The 21,741-nt window shown below is 46.1% G+C and overlaps 1 protein-coding gene across 4 annotated transcripts in view; it reads left to right on the forward strand.

The window, feature by feature from the left end:
* Positions 1-21,741, forward strand: part of ADAMTS9 (ADAM metallopeptidase with thrombospondin type 1 motif 9) — an 83,078-nt gene that overhangs the window by 26,918 nt on the left and 34,419 nt on the right. For all 4 annotated transcript variants that reach the window (XR_003993701.1, XR_003993700.1, XM_030501181.1 and 1 more), the window contains exons 13-28: positions 4,075-4,256; positions 4,358-4,494; positions 5,467-5,584; positions 5,850-5,945; positions 8,387-8,553; positions 8,662-8,791; positions 9,341-9,467; positions 11,231-11,441; positions 12,330-12,494; positions 13,509-13,673; positions 14,539-14,658; positions 16,660-16,764; positions 16,912-17,079; positions 17,273-17,557; positions 18,193-18,354; positions 18,923-19,099. Coding sequence is in view for 2 of the 4 variants with exons in the window: in XM_030501181.1 (XP_030357041.1) it covers positions 4,075-4,256; positions 4,358-4,494; positions 5,467-5,584; positions 5,850-5,945; positions 8,387-8,553; positions 8,662-8,791; positions 9,341-9,467; positions 11,231-11,441; positions 12,330-12,494; positions 13,509-13,673; positions 14,539-14,658; positions 16,660-16,764; positions 16,912-17,079; positions 17,273-17,557; positions 18,193-18,354; positions 18,923-19,099 (2,515 nt within the window). In the remaining 2 variants the exon portion in view is untranslated. The remainder of the gene's footprint in view (positions 1-4,074; positions 4,257-4,357; positions 4,495-5,466; positions 5,585-5,849; positions 5,946-8,386; positions 8,554-8,661; positions 8,792-9,340; positions 9,468-11,230; positions 11,442-12,329; positions 12,495-13,508; positions 13,674-14,538; positions 14,659-16,659; positions 16,765-16,911; positions 17,080-17,272; positions 17,558-18,192; positions 18,355-18,922; positions 19,100-21,741) is intronic.

Below are 21,741 nucleotides of genomic sequence, written 5' to 3' on the forward strand. Positions count from 1 at the left end.
TGTATCCCTCTCTTCTGGAGAGACATCTGTTTGGACTGATAGCTTTTTGTGACAGCAAATCTTTATCCTAAAGGGATTTTGAATTCCATCTTCTCTTACAGCTAGCATTTTGTATCTTGGTGTTTCATAAGGCAGATTGCTTTGGCTGGGATTTGCAAAAGCACCAAAATACACTCAGGACCAAGCTGCCTGTGAAATTGCCTGTGGCCATCATTAATAGCAGTTGTTTTCCAGGCCCCCTTTCGAGAGCTGTGTAACTGCCAATGGCCTCTTCTCCAGCCCCTCACAAAGTCTGTCCTAGCCCTGTCCACAGAGTTTTACACAAACTCTGTTGTTTTATCCATGTAATTTGACATCATATTGTGAGCTCCCACCATCTGCGTCCCTGTTATCATGGGGCTGCTGAGACAATGCAAGTGATGAGGCACCGCTGGGTACTCGCCTGCCTCTCCTGCTTTTCAAAGTACTTCAACATTACACAGCGTTTCCGCTCTATGTGGAAGGCAGAAAAACCCAGCCCAGATACCTTGAGTAAGATCTGAAAAAGTTTTCAGTAAGTCTTTTGTATTGAAAGATGATTTAGTGTTTTCAAGTGTTTTCTGCGCACAAGGATCTGGGGTGGGATCTTGGGTGCCAATAAAATATTGTGTTAAACCTGGCATTGAAAATGACAGAAAATGAAGCTGCAGCTCCTGCCTCTGTTTCTAATGTGCTCTGACACCTACATGGACCAGTATCTTGCAGGGCTGTAGGAAGAGCTGTGAGCCTCCGAAATGGCAGCAGACTGTTCTGACATACACTGAAGGAATGCATTTGCTAACCAGACCAGACCTTTCCCACCAAGATTGCCCACTTGGGAATTTGAGGCTGGCTGGTACAGACAAAGCCTACAGCTGCAGCTCATCACGTTAGAGGGTCTGTGGCGCAAGCCTGGTTTTCAAAGCAAGCTTAGTTGCAGAATTAGAAGGAAAAGGCATATTTCATAAGATGTCAATACCAGGAGCCTTGTTTTCAGGAATGGCTTTCTGGATGGTGGACTGTTATCTCTGGATGCGAGTGGGATCACGTCTGCCTTTTAGTCCATCACAGAAGTATCCACCTGTGCTGAAAGCTGTCTGAGCTCAACATGTAAACACATCTATAGATAACAGTGCCGGCCACTGGCAGCACACGTACCAATTCCCTGACCTAGGGCTTCCCAGGATGCTGCAAAGGAGATCACAGACTGATCTGTGCACACTAGAGCTTCACAGGTTTTTCTGCAGAGGCGCATAGGCAGACGTGCAGATGAACACACATGCCCCACAGTTAATTCTCCAGGGACCTTTTGTGGCAGCCTGAGTGTCCCCAGGCAGAGCTGCTGCCCATGGGGATGAGCATGTCCAAAGGACCTCCAAAACAGCGCTTCTTGGTGGGGTGCCTGTACCTGGTGCTTCTGGATCGCTAAGAGTTGGGTGCTGCCTCAAGGTCTGCAGATTAAAATGCTCAAGGTTAGTAACTGCTGATGATGCATTAAGCGTTGCATGTTTAAGAGTTGTCGGGGCGGGAGTGGGGTAAGACTCCACTGTTCCCCAGGCCTGTCTGCTGTGTCCTCAGAGTTTCTGGTGTGCTGGGAGGAACACTGCAAAGTGGGGTATATGCAGGAACTAACTAGATTGAAAGCATGTCCATGCCGGCTGTTAGTTGATCAAATAGATGATTCAGAGAGAAGAGAAATTGAGGCAGAACAGGAGGTTTCTATGCATGCACTGCTTTCCCTTCTGTCTCTGTTTCACTGTTTTGATGATTATTCACTATGAGGGTGTTGAGGCGCTGGCATAGGTCACCCAGAGAAGCTGTGGCTGCCCCATCCCTGGCAGTGTTCAAGGCCAGGTTGGACGGGGCTTGGAGCAACCTGCTCTAGTGGAAGGTGTCCCTGCCTGTGGCAGGGGATTGGAACTGGATGAGCTTTAAGGTCCCTTCCAACCGAAACCAGTCTGTGATTCTATGACAAAAATATTATGTAGTGGGAAGTATCCCGTATTTCTTCGTGACAATGAAAATCGATGTTATATGAAGCTGACTTACTTTTCAGGGACAGCTCTTTCTGTTTACTCAGACTCTGGGAAAAGCAATTCTGGTATAAAAACACCCTAAAGCTCTTGGGGTGCTTTGGGGCTGTTTTGTAGTGTCAGAAGTGTGAGTATGCTTCAGCCCCAGACACTGGCTGTGGGGAGATTTACTGCCACAGTTAGGAAGCTGACAGTTTGCAATATGATGGCAATATTTAGCATCCGTCGGTTTGTGGTGTGTCCATGCGTTCAGTGTTATCTCAATCTCATGGGTCATGTGTAGAGAAAAGGAAACTATAAAGTAGCTTGGGATCTTTGGATTTTGTTAGACATACCCGTTAAAAAGAAAAAGACTCTTGCATGTTCTTCTTAACTAACTTACTATTTAAAAGTTTCATTTTTATTAACTTGATTCATATTGGAAGCAATGTGGGTACCATAAAAATGTTGTGATTGCAACTTTTTAAATTAAATTCCCTGCCAGAATTTTGTGTAATTTAGAGCCTTTGTCAAACTTCAAGTCCTGGGCTGTGCCTAGAGACAACTCCTACCCCTCTGCATTTAGGGTAGGACTTGAAGGGTCTGCACCATGGCAGTGCGTATCTCAGCAAGGAGAGGATGCTGGCAGGAAGAATCCCATGTTTGTAGCAAGTGATGCTCTGCATCTCACCCACAGCTGCCAGAATCACAGAGGGATTTGGGCTGGAAGGGACCTCAAAGATCATCCAGTTCTAACTACAAGCTTTAGGTTTAGTGGTTATTTTGCAGAGGCTGGAGCTGGGCCAGATGTTGTCCTGACCTTCAAGGGCCACTCTCTGCTTCTGTACATGTGCCCCACGGTCAGGGCATGGTGTCTCTGGCCACTCGGGATGCTTTTGCCCTCCGTTGACTCCTCTGAAACAGTTTGCTGAAAGGAGAGGCAGAGGCTCACCTCAGCAGGTGGAGGCTTTCCCATGCCAATGGCTGAGATGCGTTGTCACTTCATCTCCCTTGAGTGCAGATTGTAGTTGGTATAATTTTTCCTTTCTGGATGATTACACCTTTGCCCAAGCTGACTCTGGTAACATTTCATCCAGATGGCAATATCTTTCCTTCTGTATCATAATGGGAAAAGCAAAGCTGCTTGGGTGGTACTGCATATTGATGGAGGTAGCTTGTAGAAGCCTTCACTGTGCCCTCCTAATGTCATTTAAAGTTTCAGGAGAGAGCAGCAGAGATGGTGGGGTTTTTTTGGAACATTTAAAGCATGGTGCATCCTTTTTTATCTTATTATTGGAATTCATTATATACATAAGTCTGCACGTAGTCCAAACATATGAAATGTCCTTTGAAGAGACAGTAAATAGCTTATATCCCAAGGGTGCTTTCCTTGCAGCATTACTGGAGGTGAAAATGGGTCCTCACCAGAAAAGTGCCTTCTGCTGAGCTCCTCTGATGCCATCCACATGCAGCTCACTCCCGCACTGCTGACAGGGGCTGGAGTGGGAGAAGCTTTTTCAGTCCCTGAAGTGAGCTGTTATCTGGCAAAGGCTCCATCTACATATGAGGACAAAAATAGTTTTATGACTACAGCCCTGAATCTGGGAGTTGGGAAATTCAAAGTCCCTTCTCCTTTCCGCTGTGATGCTTAGTTATTTGCAACCCACTAGATCAGGTAAACCCTCAGCCACCAGATCCATAGGATCAGTGGGGTTGTGGAGGGATGATCCCATATAGGATCCCTCAGTGTGAAACTACATCCTCAGACGGGGAGGAAGATATTGCTCTTCCTCTTTGGCTTCTCTTACTATCACTGTATTTGGCAGAGAGTAATTATTCCCGTTTGCATCCCTTTTTAGCATTGCATATATGGTCTTTTTTATTAGACACCTGCATAATATTTCCTGCTTGTCAGCCTGGGATATTAATTAAAGACATGCACAGGGACAGAGCCCACAGAATGATGTCACAAATCCTGTCTGTGCTGAACAGGTTGCAGAATTGGAGGTTGCATCTCATTTCCAGTCTTATCTTGTTTCTGAAGGCCTAAAAACGGTGGGAAATACTGCGTGGGGCGCCGCATGAAGTTTAAATCCTGCAACACCGAACCATGCTCAAAGCTGAAGAAAGATTTCCGGGATGAGCAGTGCGCTGACTTCGATGGGAAGCACTTTAACATCAATGGGCTGCCCACAAACGTGCGCTGGGTTCCCAAATACAGCGGCAGTAAGTGACAGGGGGCATGCAGATCCTGCCTCCTGGATTGCAGCAGCAGGGTGATGGTGTTTGGATAACGTGCTTCTGGTTTTCCTCCCTCCTGTCCCCAGTCCTGATGAAGGATCGGTGCAAGCTGTTCTGCCGAGTGGCAGGAAACACGGCGTATTACCAGCTGCGGGATCGAGTGATTGATGGGACGCCCTGTGGCCCCGACACCAATGATATCTGTGTGCAGGGACTTTGCCGGGTAAGTATCTTCCCTCCTCTTCAGCAAAGGGTGATAGCAGTTTGGCACAGCAGGCTGGTGCTTCTGCACCCTGCTTCACCCGGTTGTTGGTGTGCCCTCTTTGCTTAGGTTGGAAAAGACCTTTAAGATCGAGTCCAACTGTTAACCCAGCACTGCCAAGTTCACTACTAAACCATGTCCCCAAGTGCCACATCTACATGTCTTTTAAACACTTCCAGGGATGGTGACTCCACCACTGCCCTGGGCAGCCTGTTCCAGTGCTTGACAGCCCTTTCAGTGAAGAAATTTTTCATAATATCCAATCTAAACCTCCCCTGGTGCAACTTGAGGCCATTTCCTCTTGTCCTACCGCTTGTTAATTGGGAGAAGAGACCAAGTCCCACCTCACCTCATCCTCCTTTCAGATAGTTGTAGAGAGCAATAAGGTCCCCCTGAGCCTCCTTTTCTCCAGACTAAACAACCCCAGTTCCCTGAGCTGCGCCTCAAAGACTTGTTCTTCAGACCCTTCACCAGCTTCATTGCTCTTCTTTGGACACATTCAAGCAGAGGAAGTTTGTACATCTGCCTGAAGTTACTGAGGGCTTGTGGAGGTCTGAGGCTGAATCCGAATGGTGCTTCCTTCTGTGCTCTGCTTTGTTTTTTCACAGTCAGACCCTGGAGCACTTTACATTTCCATTCACAATTATTTTTCACACTTTGCTCTATGGAAATGATGCAGGAAGTTTTCTCTAGCGAAGGCATCGCGTGGTGCAAATGGCAGCTCTGATTCTCGCTTTATAAGAAAGCCTTTTGTTTGAAAATGGTGTGGGATGGCCACACTGTAATTCAGCAGAAAAATGTGGGGAAGCAAAACAATTTGTCTCACAGCAGCCTTCTGCATACACAGCTTTTGTGCGCCTTAATTGGGAGGTTTGTAAATGCTGTTCTAGTCTGTATTTGCTCAATCTAGTTTTTTCAATGTCTCTCTTAAAGCAAGCTGGATGCGATCATGTGCTGAATTCAAAAGCGAGAAGAGATAAATGTGGTGTTTGTGGTGGGGATAATTCTTCATGCAAAACTGTTGCAGGCACATTTAACACGGTGCACTATGGTAAGAATCTGTTGCTAAAAACTTTATAGTGAAAAATGTGGGTCTATAAAAGCCGTTACCACACTTAATCTACAAAAAACACTGATCTAAAATGCAAAACCCTTCTAGCTATAGTATATTCTATTTTATAACTATTTACGCTATCCCTAAATGAAAAGAATCGGCTTGTGTAACGTGAGGTAATTTTGCTCATTTCCCTTCCCCCTGTAAAAAGCAAATGAAATGTCTGTGTAATAGCCTTGGCTTTTTGTTAAATCTTTTCTAGGCTATAATGTTGTGGTCCGCATCCCAGCTGGTGCAACTAATATTGATGTGCGTCAGCACAGTTACTCAGGGAAGCCAGAGGATGACAACTACCTGGGTGAGTTGCAGTCCTTGTTTCAGTCCAGAAATCTGCTTTATTGTCTGGTTTTGGTGATATATCTACTGGTGATCTGTGCAAGGGAGGGTGAAGAATTCATTTAAGGGAGATGTTTTCCTGAGAATATCTTGTATGTCTACCAAACATTGAGCCTTGTCTTGTTCCTTCTTTTTGTTCATTCCATCCTTGATGGAAAGTTTGGGAGGTTCACAGATTATAAGAAATATCTCTCTAGAGCATCTCTGGGGCTGGGAGGGACTATCGAGCCTGGGCTGTGGGTGGCAGCTGTGGCACAAAGCTGGGAACCAAACAGGCTTCGAAGTTCTGCTGGAGCCTCCTCATCAACCACTCTGCTTTCTCTGTGCCTTGGCCTGAGAGTGAATGCGCCATACCCTGAAAGTCATGTGTACAAACAAATTCAAAGGGAAATTATTTGCTATTTCTCTAAGAATAATAATTCTGATTTCACTTAGATTGAGCCCTTCTTTTCCCTAAGTGACAGTGATACATAAATGTAAAGAAATACCCTGCACCAATGATAGTGTTTTGATTTAAACCTAACAGTAACTTGGCCTTTGGCTGTTGGACATTGATAGTCACTGTTTTCTCTAACTTATGGGTATGTCTGTAGAGGCAGATGAAAATGCTTGGGATGCTGTGTTAGACCGGTCTGCAGCACACACATATGGCTTAGCCCAAGCGCTTGCTCTAAGTGGGCATATTAAAAATGGCACTAGGTTGATGGTTCCTAGCCCATCAAAGGTAAAGGAACTCACTTGAGAAACAACTAGAGGAGACTATTGTGCAAAGGGTAACGGTGCTGACAGCTTTGGCTGTCAGTCTGAAACACCATTCATGTGGCTGGACCATTCATTCAGGGCAGAAGCCAAGCGGGTCCTCCGTGTCTTCATTCCCAGCCTGTGGTCGTAGAGTCACAGGTTTAGGTTGGAAAGGATCTTAAAGCTTGTCCAGTTCTAACTCCCTGCCATGGGCAGGGACACCTTCTACTGGACCAGGTCCCTACACGCTCACAGCCACAGTGCATCAATCTGAACATTCACAGCAATGAGATAGTGCAGGATGAATGCACATCAGTACCAGGAAAACCTTACTGAGGTGTGATAGTTTTCCATCCTGGGGGAGGGAGGTATGTTTTGTTATTCCTCTTTTCTAGAAAACAGAGTCCTCCCCAAGTTGTGCCTATTCCAACCTGTTCACCCCAGAAGGAGCCCCAAAGAACTTCTCAGTTCTTCTTGGAGGGCCTTTAATCTTCTTGGGAAGAAATGAAGTCAAATCTTCTTTAATGTTGCTTTAATATTGCTGGGAAAGCATCTCTTCACATTAGGCCTGACTAGAAGCAAATGAGAAGTGTGCATGTGTCCACTTATTTTGCAGCTCACTGAGTGTGAAATCTTGGGCCCTCAGTACTGAGAACCTTGCAGTTGCTTAACAATTTAGGAGAAATTTGATGTTGTCATCAAGTCCAAGACGTGTACCTACTGTTGTAGGAGATACAGTAAACGGGAAGGAATCCTTTAATGAGTTTTACTACTGCCTAATGACGTTAGAGCCTCCAAAAGATGGAATTTTGTTGAGTGTAGTGTCTGCTTTGTAAGCTTTCCTCCATCTATGTCTGTTTGCTACAGAGCAGTGTTTTGCTTCATTATCTCCTCTCATTTGGTATAAAACCCTTCCCTTTGGTGTTTTGGTGTTAAGTTTGGATTTTTCAGTACAGAGGCTTTGTAGTAATGTAGCTGTGATGGGTGAAATGGTGGGGAAACTAACTTAGGAAATTAGCTACATAATCGCATTAGTGTGAAGCTGTGCAGCAGACTGCTGTTTTCAGGAAACTGTTCCTTTTATAAAGCATTTAGGCTTTAAGCCTTTGGTGCTTTCACATACCTTAACATTTGGAATAATAAAAAGTACAGGGGGAGGAGGGAGAAGGGGAGATATACTGACCAAACTCTCCCTACAATTATCTACTAGAAAATGACATTTAGGCAATTAAGGTTACATACATTTACACTAAGAACACAGCTGGAAACAACAGGGAAGCCACCCTATCTGCACAGCTAGCAAGAAGTTTTGGGCAGGATTATTTTGGGCAGTATATGAGGGGACATAGACTCTGTGTACTGTGTACAGCAGCCAGCGCCGCATGCCTTTAGAGTATCTCTGCCCTGGGTTATGGGTGAACTTGTTAGCAACAACTTTAAGCATTCAGCCTTGGTTTTAATGAGTCTCTCCAGTGGAAGAAGGAGAAGGCAAAATGTCTGTAAGAGCTCTGCTGCTCTGTTTACATCCTTTCTGTCTGAGAGTGCCAGTAGGCTTTTCCTCCCATCCTAATGAAAAGGAGCACTGAGAGCACATGACCCACGTTATTATGTACGTATGAGTTAATTCTGCCTCTTTAGTTCTTGTTTTTTGCACCTATGCAGCCTTATCTAACAGTCAAGGAGACTTTATATTAAATGGAGACTTTGTCGTCAGTATGTTTAAAAGGGAAATCAAAGTTGGGAATGCTGTGATCGAATACAGCGGATCGGATAATACTATTGAAAGGATTAATTCTACAGATCGGATTGAGCAAGAAATAACACTTCAGGTGAAGTATATGTTGTGTGTGCGGAAAAGTCTGCCCAGCATTATTGGACGGAAAACAGTGAGCAGCAAAGGCTCTTCATTTACTCTGTTTCATCTTTCATCCTTTCAGGTTTTATCAGTGGGCAATTTGTACAATCCTGATGTTCGTTACACGTTTAATATCCCCATTGAGGACAAACCTCAGCAGTTTTACTGGAATGCATATGGCCCGTGGCAGCCCTGCAGTAAGCTCTGCCAAGGTGGGTGCTTGGGAAGCCTGTTTTGTCCTGGATTTGTCTGGAATCTGAGCAGTGCTGTCAAATCCTTCTCCATTTGATTTCTTTGAGATTCTCATGTTATGGGTGTGACTGTTTCCCTGTGGCAGTAGAAAATGTGCAAGGTGTAGCAGTGGTTTGCTGTTTCTTGGTTTCAGAGCAGCTTGACAGCCCCTCTGAGCCAGGTGAGCCTGGCAACCTGGTTTGCAGGTGAGGAAAATCAAGCACAGGAGAAGTTACGTAGCATTTCCTAAGGCAGAAAAGGGTATCAGGGTCTGGTTTGAGGTCTGACATCTGGTCATTGCCCCCTGCCAGTGCTGACCCTGCTAAACACACATCCTTACCCTTGCACCATCTCATCTGTGTTAACTCCCTTCTGCTCTTCATAGAGTCTTAACCCCCTCCCTGTTTCTGAAAGAGATTAAAAAGCATAATTAAACGTCTCTTAAGTGCTGCTATAAAAGGAGTAAGAGAAATAATGGATTTGGTTGCTTTCCTGTGTGACTCAAACAATGTGCCCTTTTTTCTATGTAGGAGAACGAAAGAGGAAACCTGTGTGTACAAGAGAGTCGGATCAGCTCACGGTGTCAGACCAGCGATGTGATCGAATTCCCCAGCCTGACCCCATCATGGAGCCTTGTAGCACAGAATGTGAATTAAGGTGCACTCTACTCATCTGTGCCTGTACATTACATCATACATTTATTGTTTACTCCTCTTCCCTTTATCCTCTTCCTTTTCTCTCCAGCCTGTATTAGATTTAAAAAGGATTAGCAGTTGCCTCTTTGTCAACCAAGAGGGATTGACATCCACCAGCTGTGTTTTGAGAGGCATGTTTCTACATTTTCACGTTTCTCTTGTTGGATTAATCAGTGCTAAGTATAAAAAAGAAAAATCACCTAATATTGAAACATCTCCCTGTGACTGAAATTTGCCTCTGCCTGGATCAGAAATGCTCAGCACCATCCTCCAAACAGCCTGCAAAGAGGGAAAAACATATGCTCAAAGCAAAAGAATAACTAAGACTTGGATTTATCACCATTCGCTTAAAGCAAGGATTAAGTGTAGAGCAGGTTCGGGGCTGTCCCCAGACAACTACTGGCGAGCTGGAATGGATAGAGCACAGCCTAAATCATCACAACCCGTTTTCCTTTAAAAAGCAATCTGTTTTCCTTTCTGGAGCTTAAATATGGTGTCATTGAACAGCTGCTGGTGAAGGAATTCAGATGGCCGTGTTTTCCGAGGGGTTTCTCTGGCTGTGTTCAAGCCGGGGCTCTCTATAGGGGCTCTATAGGGGCTGTAGGTCGGGTTGTCGAGGTAACAGCTGTTGCCATTGCAACAGGTTGGAAACTTGAGAAGGGCAAATGCAGGAGTTTGAAAGCGGGCAGGGATGTGAGGGCTCCCGCCATTCAGGAGCTATTGACTCCAAATCCCCTTGATCTTATTCTTCTCCCGACTGCGCTGAAGTCTGCTCTCTCGGCTTAAGAGTGAGGCTCTTTGCTCCCCGTACAGGCGCTCACATCAGCCTGGGGTCCCCAGCACCTCCTTCCCCAGGAGCCACCAATTCCTGTTGACTCCATGGTCTCCGACATCTCCCTGGATCAGGCTTCGTGTCCAGCATCTCTTGCCAGAGATGATGTGAACCAGGGATGAGGCCGCCAGCACCATTCCCTTCTGCCCATCCTGGGAAGGAGGCAGCAGAGTGGGAATCCATGTGGCCACAGGGAACATCTCCAATCCCCACTGACACCTCTGGGGCTGGTTTGTCTTGGAGCAAGTCATTCACTTGCACTTTGAAGAGCCGAAACTATTTTACAGGCACCCTGCCATGGGAAGTGCCTTTTAAGCCTGTGCAGATAGTTTTCTGATGCTATATTTTTCAGCTTTTTATTTTTAGGGGCCAAAGTGGCACCTCTGCAGGGGATGTGGGGTAGAAAGCCTTCAAAGCACTGCTCCTTGCTTGGCCATGGACTCCATCCCCCCAGCCACCTTGCATGGTCCCACAGGGTTGGTTTGCTGCCTGTGAGAAGGACATGGTGACAGCTTCTTCTGCAAGGAGCAATGCTATCATTGATTGCCTTAAAGTTTTGGAAGCCAGAAAGCATTGGGAAGCATTACAAAGAGCCAAAACTTCCAGTTCAAGAGCGTATATTCCTTGTTCATAGAATCATAGAAATGGTTTGGGTTGGAAAGGACATTAAGATCATCTAGTTCCAACCCACCTACTATGCACAGGGACACCTTAACACTAGACCATGTCATGCAAGGCTCTGTCAAACCCCACTTTGAACACTGCCAGGGATGGAGCATTCACAACTTCTTTGGACGACCTGAGCCTGACCTTATTTATATCAAACACCCTTAAGCACATTTACCTGCAGAGTCCCAGAGCCCTACAGCTGATGTTTGCTCTCCTCGGCTCAGGTGGCACATCGCGAGGAAGAGCGAGTGCACGGCCCAGTGCGGGCTGGGGTACCGCACCCTGGAGATCTACTGCTCCAAGTACAGCAGGCTGGAGGGGAAGATAGAGAAGGTCGACGACCGGTTCTGCAGCAGCCAGCCCAAGCCCAGCACGAGGGAGAAGTGCACTGGAGACTGTAACGTGGGAGGGTGGCGGTACTCAGCCTGGACTGAGGTAAGGGGTGCTCAGTGGTACGGTGAACAACAGTTGTCTTCTTCTACAGGGATGTGTAAGGCTGTTTAGTTTGCAAACAGCATTTGTATTAAAGTTGGCCGCAGTGATTCTGCTTTCATTGTTTTTTCTGGAGGATGCTGTAGTTGAAATTAGCCCAGTACTCCTTATTTTCCACCTCAATTAATTTATGCTTTTAAGCATTCCAAGGTCTGTTTTCATTATGTTAAACCTTGCTGGCTGTCTTAGAATCCTAGAATGGTTTGGGTTGGAAGGGACCTTAAATAGCATTTGCTACATGCAGGGGCACCTTCCACTAGACCAGGTTGTTCAAAGCATGTCCAAGCTGGTCTTGGACACTTCTCCCATCAAAGCCAACACCACTGTCAGGAGTTGGGCAGCACATGTTGCCATCAGCAGAGGACTTCTGAAATTGTTTTCCTTTATGGCTTTTAGCTTTTCCATGAACAAGGAAATTCCTGAATGCAGGCCTGGGACCGAGAGAATGATGAGCCTGGGGCTTTTCAGGGAGGGCACAGTGATGAGAGGGTTCTGGCTGGTTAGAGGGAATTAATATCTCCTAAAATGAGAATGAGCAACAACCACTTGGGAGAACTGAAAGAGGCAACACTTGTAAAAGTAATAATGGGGTTATAACCCAGAATGAATTTGTGAAACTCATTGCTACGAGATTTTATTAAACTTAGCAAGACTGACTTTTTAAAGGAATATATAAAGTAACAGCCTGTTACTGAAAGTGCAAATTGTTCTTCCAGAGCTTTTCTGCAGTCTCTTCACAGTCTTGACTGCAAAGAAGGTGAAGGCCATAAACGTGCTCTCAGCCCATAATAGAGTGGCAGAAGGTATTTACTCAGTGTCTCTCCTTCCCAGTGCTCCAAGAGCTGCGGCGGGGGCACGCGGCGGCGGCGAGCCATGTGTGTGAACACCTACAATGATGTTCTGGATGACAGCAAATGCAGCCAGCAGGAGAAGCTGACGGTGCAGCGATGCAGCGACTTCTTGTGCCCCCAGTGGAAGACTGGCGACTGGTCCGAGGTAGGTGCTGGTCACCAGTATGAGCTCACACTGAGGGGATGGTGCATGCAAAGAGATATCTCTGTCCGTGCTCATACCTGGTGTTTTGTTGTGCCCCAGGGCATGGTGGCACTGTGCCTCCTGCAGAAGGTCTCCCAGAGCCTCAGCATAGGGAGGCTTGAGATAGGCAGCAAAGTCACTGGTCAAGTGGCTGTTTCCCTCCCTGCAAAGCCACAAGGGTTAATTCCTTTCCAATCCTGCAGTAATTTCTCCCCAGTTTTTCCATGGTTCCTCCACACATTTGGGAAGAAAAATGCTCATTTTCCCTGGACATTGTCCTCATGAGCCCTCGGAGCTCTGGCTGTCGCTGGAGGGCAGGATTTCACCCTACTAATGTCTTGCTCAGCTTTCTCACTGCTGTTTATTATTGTTACTTCTTCCACTGCTGCTGCTGTCCTTTGCAATGTAACAAAACCACATCTTGATAGGCTGTTCTCTGCAACAGGACCTGGGATGCTGGTGAACAGTATTCAAAGGCTGCTTGTCACCTTTGAGGCCAAATGGCTCTCATTTCTGTGAATCACATTCTTTAAGGAAATAATGAAAGCAATCAAGTGGGAACAGGGATTGTTCTCTGCAAAATATCTGTCTTCTGGGTCGAGCTACCAGCATCCCAATCTCTTAAGAGCTAGACCCTTAACATCCACGCTCGGAGCTGAACAAGTCTTCTTGTAAGCCTTTGTCCCCTGTTGTGCACAGCTAAAGCCCTGCAGGGCAGGGCTGGGGCTTTGCTCTTCGTCTCAAAGCTGCTGGAAGTCAAGAGTCTTTGTGGTTTTGCTTTGGCTGTGCTGAAGGGTCCCATCCTGGCTGTGCTGTCCATGCTCCAGAGAGCAATCCTGTCTGGGTACGAGATACAGTTTTTCCAGTGGACAGGGTCTTTAAGCAGTGATTGCAGCGGGTCTCCAGGGCTGGAGCTGGTGCTGAGCTGTCAGCGCATCCCCGGCACTGCTTGAACTTGTGCTTTCCTCCTCGCAGTGCTTGGTGACCTGTGGAAAGGGGCACAAACACCGCCAGACCTGGTGCCAGTTTGGAGAAGATCGATTAAATGACAGGTTTTGTGATCCTGAAACGAAGCCAGAGTCAGTGCAGACATGCCAGCAGCAAGAGTGTGCTTCGTGGCAAGTGGGGCCGTGGGGCCAGGTACCGCAGGGCTTCCAGTCAGTGGGAACTGGGTGCTGGTGGCTGAGGCTGGGTGCTATCCCTTCATCCCAAATCAGAGGCATTAACTGCATTAATTGACTTGCACAGCAAAGCAGCCCTCTGTTTGCTTGGGTTCAGCGGATGGGCAGCAGTAACAGTACCTGCATTTTGTGCTAAATTTAATCTTTGTCATACTAAATTGGCCATGATTGTCAAAAAAATAAAAGGGTTTCCAAGGTTACACTCTTAAATCCATATTTAGGCATGTAAATACATGGCCTAATTTTCACAGCAAAGCTGCTCCCTTTGAATAGCTTTTGTTGCTTTTAATGTTTTCCAGTTTCTGGGTTGGTGAGTGGGTTTTTTCCTGTTAGAATACGAGTCACTCATTTCTCCTAGAGTGTTCTGGCATCTCCTTTTCCACAAAGCTGTTAGCTCTTAACTTAAAAAAACAGCAACAGACCCAGACCAGTTGTCCCGGTTGGACTGATTTCCCATCAGCAAAATTATTCATTAGCTGCTTGTGCTACCATGGGGCTGAACAACCAGTTTTAAAGAAGGATATGATGCAGATTCTACCAGACTGTGATTTACTGTGTGCAGCAAAGTTAATGATTTAAATGCTCGCACCTTCATTCCCAAGGAAGCAAGTGAAGCGTGCGAGGCTCTGGTGGGCACAGCGAGTTAAAACTTTGACCTAATTTAAAGCTGAAATGCATGAAGTGGAGACAAACCAGAAGGGAAGCTGTGTTTTATTTTTGCTGCTCATGCTATGTGCCTAAACACAGGCTGGGCTGATTAATACTGTCTAACCGAAGCAGCTACTCAGACCCAGCACTTCTTTCTCCCATCTGTCCTCTCCCAGTGCACGACGACTTGTGGCCAAGGCTACCAGATGAGAGTGGTGAAGTGTGTTGTGGGCACCTACGTGTCAGTGGTGGATGATAACGAGTGCAATGCTGCAACCAGGCCAACAGATACCCAGGTAAATCCTGCTGTCCTGTCTCCATCTTTTGACAGCGTGCATATGGAGGCACCCAAACTGCAGCTTCCATGCTCTGAATGCCAGTCCATGCAGAGCAGTATCTTAGTTTGCTATACAGTCATTGAAAAGGTGTAGCACAGCACTCTGTTTTGGTAGAAGTGGGACAGAGAAGCTATATTCAGAGGGTTCCATCCAGACCCTCTCCACATGGTTAACCTTACACTTTGAAACACCACATTGCCAAAAAGGCAACAGATGGCTTGCTATGAGGGCATTAAGACTTTGTGGGGTAAAGATTACCTTTGCTTATGGCTTCTATCCATGGAGCTCTAGTCATAGCATGGGATATCCGAGGGCCTGGGCAGATTCAGAGCTGAAGCTGGTCACTAAGAGCTCATGAGCTAAAGAAGCAGCACTAGATGTACATGGGAAGAAAACCAGATACCAGAAGGATAAAATATGGAAAACTAGCCATAGAGGCCGGGGTCCTAACACAGCAGACACCTCCTTTGGCTTGCATGGTGTATGGGATGCCTGGCTGCAGCCTGGGCTCGCTTGGCTGCACGACTGTTGCTATGTGGTACAAGTGATGACCAGGGGCCATCATTTCTTGTCTTCTGCACATGACAATATAATGTGCCAGCTACAATTCCAGACACATCCCCCTGGCCCAGATAAATAGAAAAATGTTGCACACCCATTGTAAATTTGCTGAAGAGACTTTCCATGCTGTGTTCACTGGTACTTGGAAGCAAACATGTAAATTCCCATTACAAGCAGAGGATGTGTCCAGGGATATGTTCAGGGTGTCTGAAGGAGTTGAATAAAACAGAAAATTACCATCTATCTGTCATCTAGGAGAGTTGTAGTGCTGATGCCCTGCTCAGCTTCAGTCCTGCATGACTTACAGAATCATAAACTCATAGAATGGTTTGGATTGGAAGAGACCGTAAAGCTCATCCAGTTCCAACCCCCTGCCAGAGGCAGGGACACCTTCCGCTAGAGCAGGTTGCTCCAAGCCCCATCCAACCAGGCCTTGAGCACTGCCAGGGATGGGGCAGCCACAGCTTCTCTGGGCAACCTGTGCCAGTTCCTCACCACCCTCATAGTAAAGTTTAACTAGGGCCACAGCATTTAGTAAAGGGCTGGTTTTGCCATGTCTGGAGATGCTATAGTCAAGGGGTAACAAACCCACTTGTCATCAGACATCATTCGGCATGCACGTCTCCAGTGTAAGTAAATTCACAGCAATGCTGAAATCATTGATGCCATTTGCCAAGAGCTGCTCTCTCCCTCGCAGTGACAATCAGTATTAATTTCCTTTTTGGCAATGACTTACTCATAGGCTCATGGAGTAAAGTCATTGCTGTTTATCATTTCTGTCACCAGACCTCCCAGGAGGCCCAGACAGGACCAGAGCCCTCCTGTTAGGCACCGTATCAAGGCTAAGCAGAATGATATGACCATCCCCAAGACCTTACGTGCTTAGTGTGCAGTGAAGATGTGTATGAATATAGGTGGTCTGGTGGGCTGCAGGGAATCAAAGGGTCACAATTGGCTCAGCAGCGTAACCTTTATTAAGTGGGCTGCAGATCTTGTGCTGACGGAAGGGAGCTCTGAAGGGAGATAAAGTTGCTGATTTGCAGATGTGTGTTCATACCAGAACCAGAAAGTCTCTTAATGAACTTTCATCTTTTGCTTCAAAAACATCTGGTTTTAATGCATGGAGATGGCATATAGTTATGGGGATCCCTTTTGTAGAGTTCCTAATAAGTCAAAAGTCCACTGAGGTTCCTGCATATGAAGCCCTGGGGGTATTGATACCAAGTTTTGCTGATTCACCAAGAGGACATGAGGGAAAGCCTGCCAACCCACAAGCACGCAGGTTGCATTTTCAAGACATGATGTGTTGTTCATGATTACATTGAAGAGGAGGTGGTTTAACTGCAACATCTGCAAATTCTTCATTTCCCTCTTTTCCCTCATGTATTTCACGTACAGGACTGTGAAATAGCAGCATGTCCTCCCCATCCAAATAGTCCTGAAGCCAAGAGATCCCTATCAGGCATTCACAGGACGCAGTGGAGATTTGGATCCTGGACACCGGTAAGCATGTGTTGTTAATACTTTCAGGATTATTTTACAGTAGACAATGTGATATTCTTAAAGAGCATTTGACCAACTTTTCATTCCAAAGCCCTTGTAACATATATCGGGAAACTTTCTAGTGGAGTTCTTGTTGCTCTTCCATAGTGCTCCGCAACATGTGGGAAGGGTACCCGGATGAGATATGTCAGCTGTCGGGATGACCAAGGCTCAGTGGCTGACGAGTCAGCCTGTTTCCACCTCCCGAAGCCATCAGCCACAGAAATGTGCACCGTGACACCATGCGGGCAGTGGAAAGCCTTGGAGTGGAGCTCTGTAAGCATCGTGCTGTCTCTTGCAGGAGAGCCTTGTAGACCTCATTGCTGGAAATTAATTCATTTCATTAATGTCATGCTTGCCCTTTTGTAAGTGGGGAGATTAAGGCTTTCTGCTGTTGGTTATTAGCAATAGCTGTCTGATTTTCAAAGCTGGAAATGTGACTGTGTCTCCTTTTCCCACTGTAATGCAGTGCTCGGTGACTTGTGGTCAAGGTAAGGCAACGCGACAAGTGATCTGCATCGATTACAGTGACCAGCTGGTGGATAGGAGCGAGTGCGATCCAGACGACCTCCCTGCCACTGAGCAAGACTGCTCCATGTCTCCTTGTCATCCAAACAGCCATGACTACGGCAGGCCCATCCACCCTTTCCTCTATCCGGATCATCGCCTGAAACTGCACCCTGGAGGCAGCCCGAACCGAAACCGTGCACATGTACCAGGAGGCAATCAATGGAGGATTGGTCCCTGGGGTGCTGTAAGTGCCCTGGTTTTCTTATTGCTGAGTTTTTGTTTTTTCCCGTGGGCTAATTCCAGGTTTTTGTTAAAGTCACCACGCAGGGAAAAGAGAGGCCTTTCTCCCTGGTGTCCTCTCTCTGCTCACACAAGCGTTGCAGTAGGGCACAAGCATTGCTTCTTACACTTCGTATCTCTAAGACTCTCTAGACAGACAGCTAATGGCATCATTTTCCATGAGGCAAAGGCCAGCCTCTGCTTCTTGACCATCACCTGGGACATTTACAGCTGCACAGAGCTGTTGCCAAAGCACAGCAGAGCCTTAATGCCAGCTCCTCTCACCCCAACCGGTTTGCAGCACTTTATCATGGAAGTCCCTGAAGGGAATTAAGCACAAATGGGATGTCAAACACTGCATTAAAGGCAGTGGGGATTACTCACCTGCTTAAAACCAGGCTTGTGTTTATTTTCTTTGCTTAGTCAGCACCTAAGTCATCGCACTGCTATTAGTAATAGCTGGGTTTTGAAATTAATAATGCCTGTTAGCTGTATTAGACTTCTAGCGGTGCATTCCCACGGTGCAAGGCACTGGGAAGGAGCTGGGAATGCAAAATAATTCCTGGACTCAATGGAGCCATGGGCAATTGTGTCTTCCAGTGCTCTAGCACATGTGCGGGGGGGTTCCAGCGGCGGGTCGTGGTGTGCCAGGATGAAAACGGATACACCGCAAATAACTGCGATGAGAAAAGCAAACCCATGGAGCAGAGATCATGCGAATCTGGCCCCTGTCCTCAGTGGGTTTATGGCAACTGGGGAGAGGTGAGTGCAGCATTCATCCTGTGCAGGGGAAGGCTTTCATTAGGGGATGGCTGAAAAATGGGAGAAGAGGGGGTATATTGTGGTGGTGTTTATTAGAAAGATTGGAGCTTGAAAGGCAGGCTTTGATAAATGAATGAGCCCCAGCAACTGCTTGGTGGTGTTTTGCTTTCCATTTGTCATGAGGAAACTTTCTTCCCAGGCAAAAGCAAATTCTACAAAAAATGAGATTTTCTTTTTAAGAGCAGTTTAACTGAAGGCCTTTTTTCTTTAATAAAAACACTGCTCCGTTCTGCAAATTAATTTGAGATGATCAATTAGAGATGTTACCCTCCAGTATCACATTGGGTCTGGCAGTATCCTTGTGGAGCAGCATGAACAGCTTTGGGAAAAGAGAAGCTAAAGCGGCTGATGCCTGCCTGCAGCTTTTGGGGGGCAGATTTGGCCAGAGTGGGTTGGTTGGAAAGATAATCAACTGTTGGGTCTCAAGAGGTGCTAGTGCTTCATGTAACTGGTTGGTAGTATTTTTGCTACCCAGGCAGTGATTGCTCTGTCCTCTGCTGACTTCCAGTGCACGAAGCCATGCGGGGCAGGGACAAGAACACGGCTGGTGGTGTGCCAGCGCCCTAACGGAGAAAGGTTTACGGATCTGAGCTGTGAAATCCTTGACAAGCCACCAGACAGAGAGCAGTGCAATGTGCAGGACTGTCCTAGAGATGCTGCCTGGAGCGCTGGTCCTTGGAGCTCGGTACGACCATAAACTCTTTCTCTTTGTGAACCGTTTTGTGGATATCCCGTAACAACAGATTTAATTTGCTTCAAACCAAGGTGCTAATGCTTCGTGTCTTAAAACTGCACTTAAAGAGGATTATTGACAATATATTCAGAATAACACCTCTTCAGGAAGGGCTTACATTAGGGGAGCTCGAGTCCTTTTAATTTAAAAGGCACTTTCTGCTAAGTAGCCACCTTTGTCCATGTTATTACATGGTGCGAGCGCTGTGCATTATGAGTCTTGGTTCTGACGGAGTTCTTTGCATATGGATTTAAACCTGGCATTTAAGCAGTACATTTCCATTGAAGTTAAATTCTTCTGGTATTTAATGGTAATGCTGCACTGTGCACCTCCTGCTTTACCCAGTCATGTTTTCTTTGCCAAAAGCGAGATGACAGGGGAAAATGTGGACTAAATTGCATCAACTCCCAAGCATGTACAAGTGTGTGTAGATGTGTGTGCGTGTCCCTACCTGCCCACACACGGCTATATAGAAGGACGTTTGCAGTCACACCTGTACTCTTATTTCTGTTCCTCTGTATATATGAGTGTGATGTTGTACTGTGCAAAGGCACCTGTAAGCTGTTCTTGTGCATCTCTGGTTCTAGAGAGTTGTTTTCTGGCCTGATCTCCAGCTGCTGCTCTAGATATCATTAAGTCAGCAAGGTGGTGAAAGGCTTAAAACCCTGTGAGTTTTCTAATAACAAAATAGTGCTTGGAGCAGAGGTGTCTTCCACTGCTCCTTTGCCGCTGGAGGAGTCTACTACAGAGATGCTCTTGTAAGGGCAGGAGCAGCCCTGGACCACAGAGCTGGGATGCTGTTGTGTTCCTGCAGCTTTGAAACTCTCCCTGCCCAGAGCAGCACCTTCTGCTCAGCACAGAGCCCTGGTGTGCTTCGGGGCTGAGCACTGTGCCAGGGTGAATGCTGCCTGGGTTGCTGCTGGTACACTGGAAACCACAGACCTGCCAGTTCTGGAGTGGCCTTCAAACAAATGTCAACCTTTATTGTGTGTTTTGTTATAAAAGCATTTGAAGATCTAAAAAAAAACCTTAATCTGACTCAAAAGCACTTTATATACCAAAAAAAAAAAGAGGCCTGTTTGTAATGTATTGGACTTCCTTAATTATCACAGTTTGAAAGTCGTCTTGCTAAAACGTAACCACGCTCTGGTTTCTGCGGGTGCCTTCAATACCACTCCTCAATATCCTTACCATACCTCAGTGAGCTATGCAATAGCCATTAAACTACTGAACTGGCATTTAAACGGTGCTTCAACCAGTACAAGGGACAGTGATCTGAAATACTTCATTTGAGGTGCTAATGTATCACTTGTATGCTGATATAGTTGGTGCTAAAAATGAGTGAGGTGAGCTGAGCAGAGCTAGCTGCCCGTGCAGTGTCTTCCCAGTGGAATCACCGGCTGGGAGTTGCTGCCTACCTTTTGTTCCCTGTGCTGGACCATTTGCAAGAACCGAAAGTATGGACAGAGTTGTGTTGCGTTTTGGTGTCGCTCAGCGTTCAGCCTCTTCACAGCTGTTCAGGAGCAGGCACCGGGGCTGCGCCCGCTCCTCTCTGTTGGAAATGCAGGGTGCAGTCCTGCTGGTTTGGTTTCTGGTGGTTCTTTTTCCACCTAGGAAATATCCCCTTGACTTTACTCGTATTAGCCTTGGTGGATTGTCCTTGCTCGGTCTCCTTGTTGGGCAATCAGAGGGCAGGGGCATCCTCCCCAGCCTGCAGCATCTCCTCCCCTCTTCCCATGGGGCTTCCACAGGGAAGGGGCTGCAGAGCTGAGCCTCATCACTGCCACGAAGTGACTTGATTCAGTCTTATTACCGAGGTGTCCTTTGGCTCTGACATAGAGGACCCCAGAGCTGTTTGAAAACTGAATTGTTATCTATGAGGTCAACAGGGCTCCGTGTCCCTCCTGCAAAACACTCCACATGTATGTCTACCTCGTGCTACTACTGTAGGTAGTAACATCCAAATTTTACTTTCTTTAGTGTGGTATCACCCGGATTTGCTTTAGCTCTGTCATCGGTTGCAAACATCATTCTGTAGCTGTACATACTTCATCTGTTGGGATGGAGTGTCACTACCATATTTTTTTGGTCACTTTTGAAACAAGAGTATAGTATTAGCTGAAACTTTTCAGCGGTATGGATTTATGTATTTATGTAAAAGTGTATTTATTTTTCCAATATTGTTATTTAATTTTATATAAATATTGCATACATTTACGATGTTTAATGTTAATGTTGAACAGTGAAAATTAAAGACAAGTAGAATGTAATCATAAATGAATTTGTATAATGATTTCTTGAGTCTTTTGCTAAATTAAGATCATATACCTAGTTTTGGTAACTTCTACTAAATTTTCTGAAATGATACTGCAATGTTCCATCCTCTGACTTGCTTCTCTTTTACTTGCTTTGTTCTCCAACAGAAACTGTCATTCTCAATAATTAAACAGACACAGTTAAAAGTGTATGGATTATGAAGTCTGGATAACTAATTTCTTGCAAGCATATCATTGGCTTAGCTTTACTCAAGTTTCAGTGAAATTAGTGCTATAAAATGCATATAAATTAAAGCAGAGATAGTCTGAAGAGTCCAA

The sequence above is a fragment of the Strigops habroptila genome, chromosome 11 (genome assembly GCF_004027225.2).
Source record: "Strigops habroptila isolate Jane chromosome 11, bStrHab1.2.pri, whole genome shotgun sequence".
NCBI lineage: Eukaryota > Metazoa > Chordata > Aves > Psittaciformes > Psittacidae > Strigops > Strigops habroptila.